The sequence below is a fragment of the Pseudophryne corroboree genome, chromosome 6 (assembly GCF_028390025.1).
Source record: "Pseudophryne corroboree isolate aPseCor3 chromosome 6, aPseCor3.hap2, whole genome shotgun sequence".
NCBI lineage: Eukaryota > Metazoa > Chordata > Amphibia > Anura > Myobatrachidae > Pseudophryne > Pseudophryne corroboree.
The window spans coordinates 479571454-479594532 of record NC_086449.1 but is presented as its reverse complement, the minus strand read 5'-3'; the positions used below and the strand labels follow the sequence as shown (position 1 = coordinate 479594532).

Sequence of the window (23079 nt, the reverse complement as noted above, 5' to 3'; positions counted from 1 at the left end):
GATTTGTTTGAATATGAATGTGCAGTGGGATGGAGTTTGACCTTCAGCTGTGATTTCAGTTCATCAGGATTAGTCAAGCTAGGCGATCAAGACTGCTAATGCATAATGATTTATAAAATGAAAAATGTGTAGTGACCATGCAAATGTTTCAGCTAATCAAAGAGAGGAACTTTAGCTTTGAGAAGAAAGAAAAACAAGGGCATGTCAAGGCCTAAACTAAAGATGTATGTAAAATAATCTGAACATCTTGATTAGCCTGAGTGAGATTAGAAGTTACTTTTTTGGCCTTTTAACATATGGTGTAGCGTTTTACATATCCCTATAATCACTACTACAACAAGGGTATGATCAGTTTGTTTTCACCAATTGCAAGCAGAAAGTAATCTTAGCTAAAGCATCTACATGTAACAGAAGACATAGCTGATAAAACATTGTTCAGTAAGGTTCCTGAAACTATTCTTTGATTACAAAAATAACACTCAGTGATATTAAACTAATTAAATGTAAGTATTTAATTGATGTGTATTTCAGTACAGTCTAAACACTAGTAATGAACTGCTGTTCTGAGAAAATGAGTTTTTGTCACTTGAGCTCTGCATAGTACTCTCAATAATTCTTTGATACAATCAGATTGTTTTTAAAGAAGCAGTACCTTTATTATTTATCCTTTGTCATTTTCGAGATACATTTATGTAAAAAAGAAACACCTTTCCCTGTTTGCCATTTTTTTTTTTCATTTTGATTATTTCTAGAGTCATGTTGTTAGTTGATTTATTCACTAACACTCCCAAAAGCATTTTAGTTATGATTATAGGGTTGTGCTTCGGAATTCTCTTTTTTTTCCACCTGCTAAAGATAATTTCATGGGAATATTTTAAATCTTATAGTTCTACAGGTTAAAATACATATTAATGTATGTCCCACTCTCACTGTCTGCCTTATGTGTCACCCCTGTCTGTCTGCCCCTCCACTTTAGAATGTAAGCTCTCACAAGCAGGGCCCTCTTTCCTTTATGTGCCTTTCCTTCTCTTACTTAAACTGTCTTCTACTCCATACTTCCTTCGATGGCACCAAATCCCTTAGTTTTCTGCCACCCTGATACTTATGTCAGTGTTGTCTGCTGATGCAGATATATTTATACACCCTATACTTGTCCTATATTGTCTTAAACTGTGAGTCACTGTTTTCTATTTTTGCTTATTTGTTTATGTACTCTGAAACTGGGCACTGCAGATCCCTGGCACCATATAAATAATTAATAATAATAATAATAATAATACATAATAATACATAATAATAATTATATTAATAATATTAATGAACCAATATGGTCAAAAACCCACTCTGTCATATACTTCTATGAAGACAAACATAGCAAATATAATTTAATAACGTGATTAAAGAGTTGTTGTTAATAATAATAATAATAATAATAATAATCATGCATATGGCAAAAACAAATAAGTTATTACAAATGTACTGTAGGTCCTACACACTGTGCTGCTAGATAGAAAGTGTATCACAAGCTGAATAAAATATTTACAGACTAATAGCATACCTCCCAGTGGGATTCCAGCGGGACAGTCTTGCTATTTGGAGACTGTCCTACTGTCCCTCCCACGGGTCACAGTGTCCCGCGCGCAGGGGGGGGGGCGCAGTTGGGAGATCCTGTGATCACTGCTGATCTGCTCTGCAAAGCATCTGGTGATCACTGTGCACTGCATCTAAACAGTGCAGGGAGTGAGGCGGGGGCTGCCCAGCTGCTCAGGGAGCACGCCCCCAAAATGACAAAAAACGGGGATTGTGTGGCGAGGCCCTGTCCCTTCCAGTGAAGCTCTGTCCCTTCTGACAAAGCCCCGCCGCATTTTCGAGCACGGCCGTGCCTCCGACGCGGCATGTCCCTCCTTCCCCTATGCCAAAGTTGGGAGGTATGTAACAGTCAACATTTCATAAAGCCAATTACTTACTTTTGTGATTATGGCTTATAAAGCTTTAAAAAGTAATGTATCTTTGCTATAAGAGAAGTCTATACCATCTAACTAGAATATCTAACATCATGGACATAAATTAGCATTTAAATCAATAGCACACAGCATCATACTGATAATTTCCAGTAGCAGATAACATGCCCATTATCATGATTCCATTTATTACTTAATATTACTTTATGTCTTTTATTGAATTCCATTATTGTATTAGTCCTTACCACATCAGCACATACACATATCACATAAACCACATACCACATATCTACCACCTTTTGTTGACTTTAGATGTGGCAGCTTGTGCTTTGAAGACAATGGCTTTTAACTATCCAGCACCATAACGGGTGGCAGTGAGCCCTGTGCTGCCAATGCTTGCTAAACCTGTGACATCATACTGTCATGCCTAGGGGACAGGGCCACCCATTCTGGGAAGTAGAGCTCTGCCCGTAGGGTCCTGAGCGGCGCTGCAGCAGCACTACTGGATGCAGGGTCCTATTCCAGGCACCCTGAAAGCCACATGCAGGTGCCGCAAGACACCCCTAGTTACAGCATTATCTATCAATGCCTTTCTAAAATCTTTACTGACAATGATGCAGTCATATCTGTTTACCACTTCTTAATGGCAACTGAAGGGTATCTTCATCTGGGAGCCAATAAGACACCATAATCTCTGTGAGATCCCAGATTTTAGAGCTTCTTATTGGTCATACAACTCTTATGCTGCACTCATATTACATCATTATATGATTATTATCTTTTATAGATATTTCACTATTCATCTGGTCCTCAATTTGTTTAAATATGGAAATTGTGAATAATTGAAACATCTGTACATGTGTGCAAAAATGTTATGTAATTGCATATATTTTTATGTTACCCAGAGCAAGTACATGCTATTTTCACCCCGGTAAAGAATTGCACATGGGGAGGGGGCGTGGACAGAATGTAGGAGTAGGTACAAGTGAAAAGTAAAACCATCAAAAGCATAAAGGGTACACTGGGGAAATTCAATGGCAGGTACCAAAGAAACTGCACAAAAGCGAAGGGAAAGGGGCAACTAAGAGAGGGGGGGCTGGACAGCACACGGTGGAAATGTAAGTGGGAAGAGCAGATACGGAGAAGCGTTTCCTGATGAGAGCTGCTGAATCTACCATCATCAGGGATCTATTGGTAACATTCGCTGGCTCTTACAAGAAAAATTATTAAAGTCAGATTTCGTACCTGTCACATCTGATCGGCAGCCTGTGGGAAGCCGCTGACATCAGCAGAAGAGGAGGAGGAAGATTTTGAGTGCAGAAGTGGAAGAAAGTGTGGGTGGTGTGAGAAGGAAAAGAGAAGTAGTGAGCTTGTGGGGTGCACAGGGGCAAAGTGAGTGGCAAAGACTAATGAAAGAAGAAGGTGCATGGACAGATATAAGAGAGGCAAAAGGAGTCAGACACACAAATGTGGAGAGACAAATGACATGCACAATGAACAGATATATAAACACATAAAATTAGAGAGACACATATAGCGGGAGAATGGTATGAACACACACACAAAGCGGAGACACATATGAAGACACACAAGTGGGCAATGTTATGATTCCAGCACTCTGGTCTGAGTAGATTTTATAACAAGGACCTGAGCACTGGAACGTAATGCTGGGAAAGGAAGCAGGAATGGAAAATAGCCCCTTGCGCCCTAACTCCGTTGTCTCGCCCATGCTGTCAGAAATCCCTTGCGAAACTATGGTTGCTTGAGCCCATGGCAGCCGTGTGTGAAGGGCAGATTACGTCTGCCCAACTCCGATGCCCCCTCAGGTCTTAATGGGAGACAAAGGGAAATCCGAGACAGGGTGATAACAAGGGGCCCTCTAACTCAGCAACAAGGCCAGGGGCTACAAGCTAACTTAAACTAGAATATGTGCGGAAAAACCGCCAGGGAAAAGGACAACCAAAATACCCACTTGTCCACTCTCCTACCCGGCACCGCCGAGTTCCGGAGAGGACTTGTGGAAGCGGAACCCTCCGCAAATGCTCCGAAAACAGAATAAAACTATAAAGCGGGCTGAGCCGCAGCACACGGCAGAGCCGCAACTCACGAACACCACACGAGATTCTCTGGCGACCGTGGCGGACAATAGAGGACCAGAGACTTCTTGGGATGAGATGACTACTCCACGATTCAGGAACTCTGAAGACAGGAATGATCGGACACAGTAGGACTGGAACAGACGTTCAGCAAACCAAAGCAGCATGCAGGAAGCTATTACCGGCATCTGTGTGAAGCACTGAGAAAGTATTTAACAAGGAGTCCTCCAATCAGATGTTTCCAAGCCATATTATCAAACATGCCGTGCAGCTGCCAGGCTGCACGAGCAGAGACAAGTGTGTGTGTGATTGATTAGATTGACCCTGCAACGGGGAACGCTGTCCGCCCGTGGCGTCCCCGTTGCTAGGGTCCGGGCGGCTCAGCACGCCTGGCGTCCCTGCATTGCTAGGGAGCCGGCGGCTACGCGCGCACGGCGTCCCAGCGTTGCTAGGGACCCGGTGGCTAGCCTGCCTGGCGTCCCTAGTAGCTAGGCACCGGGCCGCGAGGACATCGCAGACCCCGGCGCCTAACAGTACCCCCCCCCCCCTTGAGGAGGGGTCAAGGAACCCCTAAAGCCAGGTTTCTGAGGAAATTCTCAAAAAAATGCCCTCTTGAGCCTAGGGGCATGAAGATCCTTATCCAGGACCCAAGACCTTTCCTCCGGACCATAGCCTTTCCAGTGAACTAAAAAATAAAGCCGACCCCGGGACAATTTAGAGTCAAGAACTTTCTCTACCAAGAATTCCTGTTGTCCCCGTACATCCACTGGAGATCTACCCTGAGAGATCCTCCGAGGAAATCTGCTGGAAGAAACGTATTGTTTCAACAGGGAACAATGAAAAGTATTTCCAATTTTAAGAGATCTTGGTAAACGTAGCCGGAAGGCAACTGGGTTGACCTTCTTAATAATAAGAAATGGTCCAATAAATTTGGGTCCCAGTCTAGCCGAGGATTGTCGAAGCCTGATGTTGCGAGTCGACAACCACACCTTATCTCCCACCTTAAAAGTGCAGGGACGTCGGAGCCTGTCAGAAAATTTCTTCTCTCGGAAGGCCGCTTTCCTGAGAGCAAGGTGCCCTTTTTTCCAAATTGCTCTGAGATGGGAGGTCAAGGTTAGCGAGGAGACTGGAGAATGATGAAAAAAAGAATTGGCTCTGGGGTGAAAACCAAAAACTGAAAAGAACGGAGACTCTTTGGTGGAGGAATGACAAGAGTTATTGTAAGCAAATTCAGCCAAAGGGAGAAACTCAGACCAATCATTCTGGAGTTTGGCTGAATACAGACGCAAATATTGTTTTAATGACTGGTTGACTCGTTCGGTTTGCCCGTTAGACTGTGGGTGGTAACCAGATGTTAACGATAATGTCATCTTCAATGAGGCACAAAAACATTTCCAGAATTGTGCGATGAATTGTGGACCCCGGTCAGAAACAATATCAGTGGGCAACCCATGAAGCCTGAACACATGGCGGAGGAACAAAACTGCCAACCCTTGAGCAGAAGGCAATCGGGGAAGAGCAACAAAATGAGCCATTTTACTAAAACGGTCCACTACCACCCAAATGACTCGGAATCCGGCTGAAAGGGGAAGGTCAACCACAAAATCCATGGAAATATGAGACCACGGCCTAAGAGGAACAGCTAAAGGCATGAGTTGCCTGATAGGCAACGAACGAGGAACCTTATGCTGTGCACAAACCTGACATGAATGAACGAATTCCTTAACGTCTTTAGAAAGACTAGGCCACCACACTGAACGAGAGACTAACTCCAATGTCTTAGTGATTCCCGGATGCCCTGAGACCTTGCTGTCATGAAATTCAGTTAAAACAGTGGCTCTCAAAAATTCAGGGACATAAAGACGACCAGCAGGAGTAAGTCTAGGAGCTTGGTGTTGAAGCTGGTTTAACTGGGTAAATAAATCCTGAGTGAGGCCTGCCCGGATGACCGAAGATGGAAGTATGGAGGTAACAACAGGATTGCTATTGTGAACCGGAAGAAAGCTACGTGACAGGGCATCGGCTTTTGTATTCTCGGAACCAGGCCTGAAAGTAATTATAAACCTGAAACGAAAAAAAATAATGCCCAACGTGCCTGCCGAGCATTAAGCCGTTTAGCTGACTCAATATATTGCAGGTTCTTATGGTCAGTAAAAACCGAAATTGTATGTTTAGCTCCCTCCAGCCAATGCCTCCACTCCTCAAAAGCCCATTTCACCGCCAGTAACTCCCGATTACCAACGTCATAGTTGGATTCAGCGGAGGAGAATTTCCTGGACATAAAGGCACAAGGATGTAACTCCAGAGACTCCGGGTCCTCTTGAGAAAGGACAGCCCCCACTCCAACCTCTGAGGCATCAACCTCCACAACAAAAGGCAATTCCGGATTAGGATGTCTGAGGACTGGAGCCGAGACAAAGGCTTGTTTCAAGGCCTGGAAGGACAATTCGGCTTCATGCGACCAGTTGGTAGGATCCGCCCTTTTTTTTCTCAGAGCTATTATGGGAGCAACCAGGTCAGAAAAAGAATGAATAAACCTCCTATAATAATTTGCAAACCCTAAAAAGCGCTGAATTGCTTTTAAATTAGTGGGTTGCGCCCAATTAAGGATGGCCTGGAGCTTCTTTGGTTCCATGGAAAATCCCTGAGGAGAAATTATGTACCCTAAAAAAGATACTTCCGTGACGTTAAAATCACACTTCTCCAGCTTGGCATATAAATGATTCTCACGTAACTTTTGAAGAACCAGACGCACCTGGGTAACATGTTGTTCCATTGATTCAGAAAAAATCAAGATGTCGTCTAAATAAAGACCACGAATTTCCCTAAGAAATCACGGAGAACATCGTTAATAAGGTCTTGAAAAACCGCTGGAGCGTTAGACAGGCTGAACGGCATCACCAGGTATTCGTAGTGACCCGACTGAGTGCTGAAAGCCGTCTTCCACTCATCCCCAGATTTAATTTGGATGAGGTTGTAAGCTCCTCTAAGGTCAATTTTAGAAAAAATCACAGCAGAACGTAATTGATCAAAAAGTACAGAAATCAACGGCAAAGGATAGGTGTTTTTAATGGAGATCTTATTCAGGGCTCTAAAATCAATGCAGGGTCTAAGCGAGCCATCTTTTTTCTCCACAAAGAAAAAACCTGCACTTAAAGGAGATTTTGATGGTCTAATAAATCCCTTCTTTAGGCTTTCCTGAATATAATTATTCATGGCCGTAGTTTCTGGCCCGGACAAAGCATATAATCTCCCCTTTGGCAAAGTGGCACCTGGAACTAGCTCAATCGTACAATCATAAGGCCGATGGGGAGGCAGAATGTCCGCATTGCCCTTAGAGAAGACATCGGCAAACTCTTGGTATTCCACAGGAATGAGCTCTGGAATGATTGCTGCAACTCTGACTGGATACGAAATACATTCCTTAGCACAAAATGTACCCCATTGGGAAATCTCCCCGGACCGCCAATCAATGGTGGGATTATGAAAGGCCAGCCAAGGGTGACCCAGAACAACAGGAACTGCCGGGCAATGTGTAAGGTAAAATTCAATATTTTCGGAATGTAAGGCTCCTACGGTAAGTACTACTGGAGGTGTACGGTGAGTAATTATCCCATTAGAAAGCGGACCCCCATCTAAGCCGTGCATGGTGATACATCTATCTAATGGTAACTGCGGAATGCCTAAGGCCTTAGCCCAAGTTAAATCCATAAAGTTTCCTGCAGCTCCACTGTCGACAAAAGCCGACACCAAAGAACTGAGGCTGCCAAAGGAAACTTTAACAGGAACTAAGAGAGAGTTGTTTGAGGAGATAAGCTGCAGACCTAAGTGAACCCCCTCACAATTCACTTGGTCAAAGCGTTTCCCGACTTGTTCGGGCAATTACGAGCAAAATGTCCCTTACAACCACAGTATAAACAAAGACCGGAATTTTGTCTTCTGGTTTTTTCTTCAGGAGACTGCCGGGAGAGACCCATCTGCCTGGGCTCCTCGACGTCCTCTGGAATAGAATATACACAAGGACTAGACCCTACAAGTGCTCCTCTTTCAGCCCTCCGCTCTCGGAGACGACGATCAATCTTTATAGCAAGCTCCATGAGTTTATCGAGAGTCTCAGGAGCGGGGTACTGGAGGAGGCTGTCTTTTATAGCTTCAGATAAACCGAGGCGAAACTGACTGCGCAGGGCAGGGTCATTCCAGCCACAGTCGTTCGACCAACGGCGAAATTCGGTACTATAAACCTCCGCAGGATTTCTTTCTTGTTTGAGAGCGTGCAGCTGACTCTCAGCGGACACCTCTCTATCTGGGTCATCATACAAGAGCCCTAAAGACTTAAAAAAGGCGTCTACAGATAACAATGCAGGATCCTCTGCTCTTAAACCAAATGCCCAGTTCTGAGGATCCCCCTGGAGTAAAGAAATAATAATCCCAACCCGCTGAGATTCATTACCAGATTATGTTGGTCTTAAACGAAAATAAAGTTTACAGGATTCTTTAAAATTAAAAAATTATTTTCTATCACCGGAAAATCGGTTGGGCAAATGCATCTTTGGTTCAGGGACTACCTTCGGGGAGGCTCGCAAAAGATCTTCCTGCGATCTCACCCGAAGAGAAAGATCCTGAACCATCTGAGTAAGTTCTTGTATCTGGTTTACTAAGAGCTGACCGGGATTCGGCCCTAAACCTGACGGATTCATGAGGCCGATAAACTCTCACAAAAACTGAATGAGAAAAAATTAAAACCCCGTTTAATTTTAAATTTTGTTTTTGGGCCGGTAATAATGTTATGATTCTAGCACTCTGGTCTGAGGAGATTTTATAACAAGGACCTGAGCACTGGAACGTAATGCTGGGAAAGGAAGCGGGAATGGAAAATAGCCCCTGGCGCCCTAACTCCGTTGTCTCGCCCATGCTGTCAGAAATACCTTGCGAGACTATGGTTGCTTGAGCCCATGGCAGCCGCGTTTGAAGGGCGGATTACGTCTGCCCAACTCCGATGCCCCCTCAGATCTTAATGGCAGACAAAGGGAAATCCGAGACAGGGTGATAACAAGGGGCCCTCTAACTCAGCAACAAGGCCAGGGGCTACAAGCTAACTTGAACTAGAATATGTGCGGAAAAACCGCCAGGGAAAAGGACAACCAAAATACCCACTTGTCCACTCTCCTACCCGGCACCGCCGAGTTCCGGAGAGGACTTGTGGAAGCGGAACCCTCCGCAAATGCTCCGAAAACAGAATAAAACTATAAAGCGGGCTGAGCCGCAGCACACGGCAGAGCCGCAACTCACGAACACCACACGAGATTCTCTGGCGACCGTGGCGGACAATAGAGGACCAGAGACTTCTTGGGATGAGATGACTACTCCACGATTCAGGAACTCTGAAGACAGGAATGACCGGACACAGCAGGACTGGAACAGACGTTCAGCAAACCAAAGCAGCATGCAGGAAGCTATTACCGGCGTCTGTGTGAAGCACTGAGAAAGTATTTAACAAGGAGTCCTCCAATCAGATGTTTCCAAGCCATATTATCAAACATGCCGTGCAGCTGCCAGGCTGCACGAGCAGAGACAAGTGTGTGTGTGTGATTGATTAGATTGACCCTGCAACGGGGAACGCTGTCCGCCCGTGGCGTCCCCGTTGCTAGGGTCCGGGCTGCTCAGCACGCCTGGCGTTCCTGCGTTGCTAGGGAGCCGGCGGCTATGCGCGCACGGCGTCCCAGCGTTGCTAGGGACCCGGCGGCTAGCCAGCCCGGCGTCCCTAGTAGCTAGGCGCCGGGCCGCGAGGACATCGCAGACCCCGGCGCCTAACAGGCAAAAAGAGGACATACACATTAAAGGAGAAATGGGGTGCTGGAGTAGTGACATAAAAAGCTAGTACTTCACACAAACAGGAGGAATCCCCCTGCTGCTGCAATATGACATACTGTAGCATGCTTGCCTTTAATACAGTGGCCACTGCAAATAATTATAACAATAATAATAATAATTAAAAAAAAAAATACTGTCTGATGAACTTACCAATGTTCGAAGCATCCATCCTACTATGATCAGCAATTGTGCTCCTCTAGTATGACAGCATAGGAAGAAGCAGCTGCAGTGGTGCAGGAACAGTACAGTGCACTCATGGAGGAGTAGAGGTGAGGCGGAGGAGCTAAGGTGACATCAGGGAGTGCAGTATGTGCATACTGTAGTAAGATCTGCTGCCCCCATGTTAATAGTGTGCAGGCACTTATGTACCAATGTTGCCTCCACCCATGAAGTATTAAGAGCCACATTCTGGCACCTCCACCAGCTGCTGGCACTACATCCCTGCACAATTGGCTGTCCTACCTTTTACCAAAATATCCCTATTTGTGCTGCGAAAAATCTCATCCAAACCTTTTTAATTCTTTTAAATTTGAGTCAAACACACCTGCCATATTGTTTCTTTTTGAAAGGCTGATCTTTGCCAGTCACAACATAAGTAGAAAATGAGTGGCACCTTTTAATTGTCTCAAAATACCACTCAGACTACTATCATAGAAAACTCCTTAGTTCCTGTGCATACAGTATAATAGCCATGCTTCTCTGTAACTGTGTTTAAGCTATGATGCCCACTCAAATGGATCTCATGGTGTATTACTACAAGTAGATTCATTCAAATGAGCTTATCAAACAATAAAACACTTGTATGGCCAAAACATACTGTTCTGCTATGGATCAGCAAGACTGAGTTTTACTTTACAAAGACATTGAAGGCGCATATAGGAGATCAGCATAAAGTGGTTCTTATGTGAAGGAAATGTAATAAACACTTAAAACTGACAAACACAAACCCTATGGCCCCATACTTGAAGTTGTGTCTTGTAATATAATAAGAGTCACAGAATTATCTAAGCCATGGTGCTTCGGAAAGGGTGATTTATTGTATTAATGGGTGAGAACACAAAGGTAGGCAGCACTTGGACATTGGTTAGCCTCAGCTAGGTTATGGCAAAATGGTCATAATTCCAGCAAGAGAAACATGTTTGTGTTGTACAGTATGTGTATACATGTCTATGCTCACTTTAAAAGTAATTACTTGCATCCTATCATTTTACCCATTCTAAGTTACTACCATTGTGCAGATACCATAGTCATCCTTGTTGTCTGTTGGTGACAAAATGGGGGTAATTCAGAGTTGATCGCAGAAGCACATTTGTTAGCAGTTGGGCAAAACCATGTGCACTGCAGGTGTGGCAGATATAACATTTGCAGAGAGAGTTAGATTTGGGTGGGTTATTTTGTTTCTGTGCAGGGTAAATACTGGCTGCTTTATTTTTATACTGCAATTTAGATTTCAGTTTGAACACACCACATCCAAATCTAACTCTCTCTGCACATGTTATATCTCCCCCCCCCTGCAGTGCACATGGTTTTGCCCAACTGCTAACAGATTTGCTCCTGCGATCAACTCTGAATTAGGCCCAATATACATAAATGTAAGTTGTATCCCAATCAGACTACCTGTTTGCTGGATATTCCAGCTTACATGTAACAAGTGAGTTTGCAAAGGTTGTAGCCTGAGCTCTCACATTCTAATTCCATGTAATAGAACTTGGCACGCTGCCACTGGCTGATAGGCTGACAGGCAGCAGAAAATGAATAACAATGTTTGCAAATCATCTTATTAGTAATTGGGTAATATGAGATATATATATATATATATATATATAAAACGACTGGACATTTCATTTAATCTTGCTATTATACCTGATCATTTATTTTTTTGTATAATAATAGAAGAAAAGTAGAACCAAACAGCATCACTGACAAGGTTAACAATGTTCTTTTTTCATGATACAGTCTTTGGCGCGATAATTCACTTGTAACAACTGTACAATAAAAATGAACCCAGTATAAATGGTTAGTAAGACTTGCAGTGCTCCTCCCTACTGCCTGTATACAAATAAGCAGTTCCCATACAGGAGCTGTCCCTTTTGGGAGTAAAATTTACTTGGCAAGCTTTTGAGTCAATGCATTTCCCATTGGGACATGACCAAGGGATGACTTACTATCTCACCTAAAATAATTTTGCCTTGGGGTTCATCATTGTAGGGTAGAGGTCTTGTCTCACTTGAAGCATTGTAGAGGCAGCCTCACTGAGAAAGTCAGTAAGCATAAGGAACCTTTTAACGCTCCTCCCTAATGACTATATATAGAAGTATACATCTTTTATTTCTCTTCTCTATGTCTGGGTGAGACATGAGCATGTGCTGAGACAGAGTTGAATCAATGTCAATAAAATCCATGCAGCCGAAAGCTAATCAATGAATTCAAACTGAGCTTAGCTATGTTTTTCTTTGTTGTTGTTTATGTCAGGTGCCTGTTTCAGTGGCCATGATGACTCCCCAGGTGATCACCCCTCAGCAGATGCAGCAGTTACTTCAGCAGCAAGTACTGTCTCCACAGCAGCTCCAAGCACTCCTCCAGCAGCAGCAAGCCGTTATGTTACAACAGGTAATGTTGGTTACCTTCCTTCAACAGTTAATTTTTCCTGAGTGCTCGAATGTTAGGATTGAATAAGCCCACTGTCATGTTTAGCTCGTCTTCACCTTTTACAGCAGTGTATATCACACACAGAAAAATAATGTGCTGTCAGGTGATTGTTTACATTGTCATCTGAAACAGAACATTACATTTCTAGACTTGTCAAAGCATACGAAGTGTCAAAGAGAGATGCAGAAGATTGTTGTTTTATGATATATAACACATTACCACTTGTTTTTGTAATAATACGACTAAGGCAGTTAGAGAATTTTCCAGCTTTTTGCATTAAGTGGACAAATATAGATCTGATTTTTATATTAGAGTAAGGAATTGTGGCAGAGATTTATGAGGAGTGAATTTATATGCAGGTAAAAGTCAAGTGGCTAAACTACAGTCAGTAGATTTGTTAAATGGTGATATTATAAAGCAAGAACAACCAGACACACAAATAACAGTATAGTACATACATTTTCTCATGACACTGTTACACCATGCAGTTATACCTAACTGGAAAACATAATAATGAACTTACAAAGCTTTCATTTCTCCTATATTATGACAACACATTATTACAAGTAAAGCTGTAAGCAGATATATCCTATATTATTGGGCTTTGCTTTCTATTTTACATTTAGGCTGTTATGTTGCATATGTTTACACTCATTTAGTATATAGTTAAGAAATGTGAAAAGAACTTTACCCATAAAGATAATGTACATTACAGTAATTAGCATAACAGTGAAATGCCCATAGCTCACTGAGTAATGCCTTACTACATCTTAATTTGAAGTGGACCTCTTTAATGGATAAATTAGCTACCATTTTGTATGGTACAATTGCATGTAGACTCTGGCACAGTGCGCATACATGGGTCACCGGGAACATGCACTATGTTTCCGGTCATTTCTGTACTATGTATGTACAAATCTCTGGGAAAATAGTAGCCACACCGTTTTCTCTGTGATTTGTGCAGTGTCAGCGTGGAACATCCAGAGAGTTAAGTATACTAAATGGGTCAGGTTGTGTGGTGTGGGCCCCGCTGAACCCAGAGGAACATCATGCACCAGTGATAGATACACCACTGACTGCTTACACTAGAGAACAATATGGCAGACGGTCATCAAAGTCAATATTTTGTAGATTGCTTGGGTTTAAAATTTTTATTTTTATTAATACTTTTTACTTCAACTTTGAATATAAATGTAATAAATCAACACTTAAATACTCAGTGATATATTTTAATAAATAATTTCCCGCTCAATACTAAGACTGTATAGTAGCATCTAAATGTGAAAATGAGTAATAAACAAATATGCAACGACTTGATACATTTAGATAATTTCACAGCATTTTCAAGGATTCTGAGTTTATTTTTGCCCACCTGCAAAGTATTGTTGGCTTTTTGACAGTTTCATTCTTTTTGGAATGTGATAGCTTGACAGTAGAAAATAACTGAAGCAGTGACTTGGCTTTGGCCTCAGGCTGTTACCAGCTTCTCACTGTTTTATGTCACTTGATAATTGATAACACAACTGCAATTTACATGCAGCATATGCATACATGTTTAGGTGATACATAATGCACATATTTCAACAGCTCATCTCTGCTAAATTGGTGCTTCTTAGAAAGGTCATTTTTAAAGGTGCTGAAAACACATCTTAAAATCACATTCCAGCGTAGCACAGCTTAGGTAATTTGTAATATATGAAACTTTTGCCTTTATTTATTAAAGTCAAAATGGTTTATTCAGCAACAACTACAAGAGTTTTACAAGAAACAGCAAGAGCAGTTACATCTTCAGCTTTTGCAGCAGCAGCAACAACAGCAGCAGCAACAACAGCAACAACAACAGCAGCAGCAGCAACAACAGCAACAACAACAACAGCAACAGCAACAACAGCAGCAGCAACAACAGCAGCAGCAGCAGCAGCAACAACAACAGCAACCACAGCAACACCCAGGAAAGCAAGCAAAAGAGGTACTGTATGTCTCTTGTTCTAACTGAAACCTCTAAAGGAACATCATTTAGCTTTAGAACATGAAATTTCAATCAGAGGTGTGGTGTATATCATTCACTATTTTCAAAATAATTTAGGCTTATTAAGAATTTAACATTGTTTCAAACATATGATCAGGCAAATAATTGAATTTATGGTGTGTAGTAGTGTTAAATGGTTAGTTTTGAGTGAGTCTACTAGGTAAACAAAGTATTTGATATATGATGTGCTGGGCAATATGTGTTGAAAGAGAATATAGTGAAAGTGCACAGAAGACTTAGTTGTTAAGGCGATATACAATTACCCGCCATGAAACATCAGGAGCGAAAAGCTGGATTTTTTTTGCGATTTTCCTCGATGTTTCACCAATATGTGTTTTACAGGGTATCCAATTAGCTCTTCCGTAAACCATAAAAATACTTTTTCATGCGAATACACACAGGTTCGGTGTGTTTTTGCTGCCGCAGGCCCAAAAAGCCAGTGCTTGTCTGGGATTTTGCTTCACCTGCTGCATCTCATGCTGGCTTATCGGGTCTAATAGGATAGCCCTCGGCGAAGCAATTACCTGTGATCAGTATCAATCGTGCGTGAACTTTCAGATTGCGATTTCATCCCGGAAGGATGCAATCGCAACAACTTGATTGACAATGCAGGCATGTGTAAGACCGTTTAAGAGGGGAAAACATGGCGCTGATACGCCCTCAAACAAAGCCTTGGTGCGTATGCAAGGGTGCTACCGGTAATTCCAGCAGTCGCGTTGCCTGCATTATGACACACAAGCAGACTTTGCTGATTAAAAATTATATGCAGTATGCCTATATTCTGTAAGCGACAGTGCCTGTATCTGCATAGAATTATGTATGCAGATACAGCTGAAGTCGCACAGAGAATATAGGCATGTTCTATATCAGCAAAAGCTACTTGTGCATCCTATTTGCACCTTCTTGTGAATTAGGCGCATTTTAATGGAAAAGTCGCACAAAAAGATAGTCAGTACAACCAAGTCATACCATGGCATGGTGTGACTAGAAGGGCTGTTTTATGTGCAGGGAGACTAGATGTGAGTGGACACATCTGTAATATACTGTACACCTGCAGCCTGCTACAGTACTTGATGGAAATTCTTTTCTAATGGTGGATAGCTTACGGTATGACACTTCAGCTTTAATGTGAGAATGATTGAGGAAGCTTTCCTTCATGATGTAGGCTTTATGTCTCCTCTTGGTAACTGTTCTTGATTTATTTTAATAAAGCTGCAATGAAAGGCAGTGCAGGGATCAAACAGCGCTATTTAATGCTATGCTTTATATATGTAATTGTGACATGTTCTGTCACACTGTGTTTTTTCAAGGGCCTGATTCAGTTAGCCGCCATGTTTACTGTGTGCTTGCAGCCTCAGAGCTATTCGATTCTAAACAAATTTGGTTGTGCAGTAAGCCTGGGCTTATCACGGGCTGCAATTGAATAGACCCGGGCACTGCTACAAGCCCACAGTAAACATTGTGACTAATAAAATCTGTCCCTTAAAGAGAATGTCACCACTACAAGGTGCTGTACTTTAGTATAACAGGCTAGACTAGTAATATAAAATGCCATTCAATCATTTGGCTTTCTCAGTTGAGGTTAGTTTATAGAAATTGAAATGTAAAAATGCTACATTTCTTCAATTGGTGGCACTGTTGTTCGAACTTCTGTCTTAAGGCCTGTACACACTAGGTGATACAGTAAGCGATATCGCTCATTTTTACCCTCCTGAGCGATATCGCTTACTATATCACCCAGTGTGTATGCTGCCAACGACAGGCGATACAGTAAGTCCCAATGGGTCGTTATCGATGCCTGGTTGTGGCATGATGTCACTGTGCAATATCGCTATAGATATCGCACAGTGGGTATGCTAATGTCAGACAGCTGATGGAGCACATCGCCTAGAGTGTATGCACCTTTACAGTGTTGGGCATTGGGGTTGATTCTTACCATAAAGTTTTTGAGTTATCTCTGTGTTTATTTGGGTTTCCACCTGTTGGTCTACTTTCCTCCTACATTCCAAAACCAAAGTACGATAACTGACTTCTGAGAGCCATAGAAAATGAGTGCATGTGGTAGGGAATTTGGATTGTAGACTTTCCTCTGGCTGATACAAATTGTTAAGGCTTAAACATTCCCTGTACAGTCCTCTAATCTATCAAAATATAAAATATAGTAATAGTGGCATTATACATTGAACTCTGAAACTAACGATCAAACTGATTAATTTGAGAATTGTATAAATATCAACAATCTGAATGTTGATTTTTTTCTATAAACCCGGCCATATCAATAGCCAAACAGTAATCCAATTTCTAAAACAAGATGAAAGCAATCATGTTTTATTTTACTAATCTATCCAGCTGTATAAATTACTACAATTACCGTTTAATAGCATAAAACATCAACATGTTACCCAACTATAAAATTGCTGAAATACAATATTTTTTTCCCCCTTTATGATACGGTTCAAGAAGCATGCAAAGTTGGCTTATTGTTTAAAAAATGGTTGAGCATAAATTTGAAAGTCATGGCCCCTGATTAATGAACTGCTACTGGAGATTTGGACTGGCGAATAGAAAGTTAGTTTGATATGCTCATAAATCAAGCTGACAAGCCAGCTTCTCAGGCCTACCCTGTACTTGTCGGTGGAATGCATCAAATGTAAACATAATGCTAATATAACATGTTGAAGTAGTTAAATTGATCAGCAGGTATTGTAGACATTGTCTTTAAGCTGCCCATTATGCAAACCTACAGGAAACAGTTCTGACCTCCTGAGGCTTTGTTTCTGTTTGGATTTGTGAATAGAATTTTAGACAGGCATCAACTACAGCATAGAAATTGTTCCCTTATTTCTCCTGAGGCTTTGGGCAATCCACATGACTTGCTCCATTATGCAGTCTGTTTTCCAGTGAGTGCATCAGAAGTTCCTCTTTTCCCCAAACTAAAAAGGAAAGGTCTTCTACAGCAGCTTGTCTCTTTCTGAAGTGTGACTGCCATCCTATAGTCTCTGGAGTCCAGGGAACTCTGGTTTGTCTTGTAATGCCTCACAAAATTGGAAGTTATACTTTTTCTAATAATAGGGCAATTCTCTCTCTTCAATGCAGGGCTGGTTTAATGTATTCCAAACAGGAGAAAAGAAAGAGCTAACAGGCTATTGGAATAAAAGCTACATCCCAATTTACTAATAGATCACTGGAGACTGCAGTCATGGGCAGCTGTGGATTACGCATGCATACTATGAAAGACACATCTGCCTGTTAGAAACAGTTACCCTAGTATGCTACTTTTAGCTTATGTCAATGTATGTATTATATCACTGAAGATTATAAATCACACCTCTTTGAACTGAATCGTAGCTTGTTACTTGATGCTACGTTTTTTGGTATTTTGGAATATGTTATTTATCAGGGCACCTAAAATAAAGAACTAACAGTGATTTATCAGGGACATTTGTAAAGCGGACATATAGGTGTGTTTAGGGAGAATTCAAAGGGGGAGATTCAAATGTCTGAAAAGTCAGTTGGGAGTCTTTTTTTTCCTATCTAACAGACAGGAAAAAACAGACACCCAACTGACTTTTCAAACATTTGAATCTCCCCTAAGTGTCTTTAATGTCATTTTCTAAAAACATAGTTAAGAACAAAATGCTGCTGCACCATTTGTGACCAGCAGGCAGGTAACGGAACGGAGTTTATTTTTTACATTTTCCTTGGTCTGTGTAGTTTTAATACTATATTGGTATGGAATGCATTGTTGTTATATATATTTAAAATGATAAACTATGTGCACATAATGTATGATATTCACATGTAAAAGAATAATTGGAGAGTATACAACAGAAAGAAAATTTCCCCATAGTTGTGACATTTGCTCTGCCTGATTATTATTCTTCCTTAACTGTAACTATGGATGTGCTGTTGCCTAGGGTGCAGGGGCAATGGGGTGGTACTGTTACTGCCATATTGGCAGTTGTATTTGACTAGAATAGCACCCTGCAGTCTGAAGAACCACCCAGTATATGCTTAGGACAAGCCTAAGGATATTCCTATTAACTTTAGGAACTGATAAAGAGTAAGTACTAACCCAGTTGGTGTAATGTATTTTTATCTTATGTTCCATTTTGCATGTGTCAAACAAGAGGCAATCTCACTTAGGGGTGTATTCAATTCAAGTCGGATTTCCCGACTTGTCAAATTAACAGGAGTTTAAGGTCGAACCCAGATTCAACCTATTCAATCATACTCCCGTTTATCCGACAAGTCCGAAAATCCTACTTCTCGGAAAGTGCGTGGATCGGCAGCTTAATCAGACAGGTTTTAGCCCCATTTCCGACAATGTCAATCCGACTTTAAAAAAAGTTGTGTTGGCATTGTCGGGAATGGCCAAATCCAACATGATCCAACAAGCATTGAATACACCCCTTAGTCAGTGTGTATTCATGCAAGTGTGCCTCATGCAGCCCAGCAGTTATGCACACATACCCGCATATACACCTGTCAGGATGCATTTCTTTTACAGTTGTTACAGGGCTGATAATGACTTTCAGTAAGTGCATATACTGTTGATGCGAAGGGGTATGCATTTGTTATTGCATGCACAAGAGTCCGCAAATTTTTAAAGTGAAAACATGATTTACTGTGAATTGAATCATCATGCCCCCATTGCCCTAACTTATTGCTTTGTGCCGATATTCGGCCCCTTAAAAACCCTATTCCGGATTTCATGAAGAAATAGGTAAGTCTAAAATTAGCAGACGTTTAAGGGGCAAACTATTTCAACATGATAATTGTAGGCTTGTGCATAGAAACCCTATAAACTTGCATTAGTTTATACAAACTGGAGTTTTCAATAGAGTGACTCAGACTCCAGAATCTGCACTACTTACTAGAGATACAAGCTCCACCCTCCAAACATGGGAACTGTCAGCAAAAACATACCCCCCAACTGTGCCAATTTTTACAAAATAGTCCTGCTTTTTGGGCTACAGTACAGTATATACCGCCATCTCACTCACAGGCAGCAGTGTCCTGGGGGTTGGGAGGGAGCTCTCTCTGTCACTGCAGCTCTGCTTAGTGGAGCATCTAAATAGTGCTGAGAGAGACTGTGGAGAGTGTGACACAATAAAGGGGTATATCGTGCAGCCACATGCTCAGCATGACACTAACAAGGTCCCAAATGACCCTTCCTAAATGTTTGGATTTATGAATAGATGGATTTATATAGAGCATGTTGGTTAAATCTAATCAACCACAAACACTTAAAATATTTCAAGTATATCAGAAAGCCATAGATAGTTATAGTTGTCTTATTTGATTCTGAAGTTGAGTGTTTATTGAATTAAATTGAGGGATTTTATGCTTTTCTATATATACTGTTCTCTGTCAACACCAAGTTGTTGTTAGTTTAATGTTTGCCCTTGATAATGTATGTTGCGTGAGACTCTGATCATTAGGAGTTCCAAACAGTACTGCAAATACAATATAATATGTTGTAAAGGAAGAAATTGATCATGCTATTGTGTAAGCAACAGTGAAGTAATAATTGAGTTGATGGTTTCTCTCTTATACAGTGTTTCTATCTTATTTGTTAGCAGCAACAGTTAGCAGCCCAACAGCTTGTCTTCCAGCAGCAGCTCCTTCAAATGCAGCAACTGCAACAACAACAACATCTACTCAATCTTCAACGGCAGGGACTAATTTCCATCCCGCCAAGCCAGTCTGCTCTTCCAGTTCAGTCCCTACCACAAGGTAGGATCAACTTTTGTCTTCTGCTATCCACCTACAGTAGTGTTTACAATTGGGTCTGGGTACTAATTTTATTAACCAAATGTTTAGACTTTGGAAGTACATCATACATATTATTACTTAGATTACAGGATGTTTTATGGCTACAGCTCAGAATTTTGTATATAATATTAAATATTATTAGTAAAAAATAATGTGTTTTAAATATAGGTGCCTACCATAGGGAGATTCACACAGTTTGAGGGGTCAGGGAACCCTCCCTGATTCAGGGTTCTATTTACTAAACCTTGGATAGAGATAAAGTTGACGGAGATAAAGTACCAGTCAGTCAGCACTTAACTGTCACTTTTCAAACCGAGCCTGTGACATGGCAGTTAGGAGCTGATTGGCTGGTACTTTATCTCCATCCAAGGCTTAGTAAATAGACCCATCAGTTCAGTATTCAACAAATATGTATAGGAATAATAAGGGTGAAAATAGTGGATCCTATATCAATTAACTTTATTTTACATACTTGGGTCCTGAATTCCAGCCACTTGGAGAGCTCTCTTATTTTTAAAATGAACTACACCAAATCAGTGGATTTTAAATCCCACCATAAATTAGGAGACAGTTGTGGGTATATGTCATGCCTCCCCGTTTATATGGTACCCTACTGAAATCAAATACCTTGGTGGACTTCTGGGTAGAAACTGATCCCAGACTTTTAAATTCCAATTTCCCTACTTTGCCCCAACCCTACGGACAGAATTTAAGGTCTAGAATGTAAACATCTTCTCTAGGAACCTTCCCGAACCCTCCCTAGTTTTAAGTACAAGGTTAATTATAGGCATAAACATTTAAGGGCCTGCAACTTTTGCAGTTTCTACCTCATTATCATGCAGATTTCTGGAGTAGACCAGAGCTAGAAACAGCAAGCAATGAATGGCCACTGAAAATGTTTCTCTCCCCCAGCTGTGATAATGGGTTTGCCCAGGCTTACTATGGTCCTTCTGTACACCATCCACTGCTACAAATGTGTCTTCATACATCATTGCTGCAGGCGTGCCAAATAGCATCTCTCAGCATGCCAGGTCCCGTGAGACTCTGCTAGCGTCAGGTGTCTTTTTTGCTTCGTTTTTGACGAAAATGCACATTAGTCGCAACATGGTGTAACTAGGATGCTCCAGCCGGCTGTGCTAATCAGTTTGATACTGTATGTGAAACTTGCATATCTGTGTGTGACTGAGTCTATGAATCTGTATACGAAATGCTACAATGTAGCAACTGCTGCTATTTTCCAATACAGGTTCCATTGATTTCTGTATAAAGACTCACACACAATATACAAGTTGTCTGGTGTGTTCTAGTTGCATTATGTTGTGACTAAGACCAAATTTCTGCAAAAAAGACATCCAACACTTAGTTTGAATTGTGGTGTCAGAGTGGAGCAATACAGCCAACCAGTTAGTGGATTCCTCTGGATTCCTGAGTTTAGAAGTTATCTAATCTAAATAGAACCTCATTAATATAGAAATGTTGAGATACCTTCATTTGAAGCACTTTCTCGAAGACCCGTGCATGAGCATTGTGGTAAAATAAGGGTCTAACTCTTTTTTGAGAACGTTTGTCTTACTGACACTAGTCCTCCACATTCCCTGTTGACCATACTGTATATACAATTTTTATAGAGCACCTGTTTTCCACTACACTAAAGTTCAAGACTGATTGGGAGAGGGATTTGGGGAAGATAATTGGGCAGAGTTTTTCTGTAGCAGTGTCCTTGACAGTAATTAAAAGTAGTTGAAACCCATTACAGTGTTTTATCGTGATAGTACAGGTGTCCCAATCTCCTAGCAAATATGTTTCTGGGGGACCTCCACACTTGTTGGAGATGTATTAATGCGATTGGGACAACACTACATATTTGGCGGGATGGTCTCATGCCCTGCCCATACTGGAACACAGTTATCACCAATGCAAAGATAATTCTCCATGAAGAGCTGCCCTCATGCCCATGCATTTGGTGGTTTAGGGGGACATTTACTAAGCAGTGATAAGAGCAGAGAAGTGAGCCAGTGGAGAAGTTGCCCATGGCAACCAATCAGCACTGAAGTAACATCTATAATTTGCATACTATAAAATTATACAGAGCTGCTGATTGGTTGATGGGGCCACTTCTCCACTGGCTCACATCTCCTCTCATATCACTGCTTAGTAAATGTCCCCCTAAATCTTTTATACAGGCCACAAGCTCAGTATAAAACTTATTGTTATGGCATATCCTCATCACCTCTGAGGATGTAGTTTGTGTTCACTGGCAGTTCACACAATCCCCATCTATGTCAGCTTACATCATTATATATCCATGGATGACATCATCATGTCTTTGGCTGATAGATATCAGGAATTCAGTGTGATCTGGACTTTAAATAAACAGACCACCATTGTGCACCTTGTCTGGGGGCATGATAGGGTCAGCATTGACATAAAAGCATTCACAATCCCGTAATTGCCCCGTAGGGTCAGTTTGAAGGGTTCGGTATGAAATCTTGACTGGAGGGGTTTTGGCAGACAGGAGACTGATGTCGGAATCCCGACAGTCAGAATCCCGACCTCGAGTGCAGCGAGTCCCCTTGTGGGTTTGCTGCACTCGCCACACTTCGGGCTCAGTGGTGAGCTTTGCTCACCGCACTATTATATTCCCTCTCGAGTGGTGGCGTGAACCACCACCCGAGTAGGAATACCGGTCGGCGGT

The 23079-nt window shown here is 41.7% G+C and overlaps 1 protein-coding gene across 14 annotated transcripts in view; it reads left to right on the top strand.

Annotated features, from left to right (window-relative positions):
* FOXP2 (forkhead box P2) overlaps positions 1-23079 on the top strand; it is a 327173-nt gene that overhangs the window by 184113 nt on the left and 119981 nt on the right. For 5 of the 14 annotated variants that reach the window (XM_063927254.1, XM_063927253.1, XM_063927252.1 and 2 more), the window contains exons 4-6: positions 12401-12538; positions 14301-14546; positions 20189-20345. In XM_063927254.1, coding sequence (XP_063783324.1) covers positions 12401-12538; positions 14301-14546; positions 20189-20345 — 541 coding nt within the window. The remainder of the gene's footprint in view (positions 1-12400; positions 12539-14300; positions 14547-20188; positions 20346-23079) is intronic. The other 9 variants (XM_063927257.1, XM_063927263.1, XM_063927265.1 and 6 more) reach the window with 5 other exon arrangements.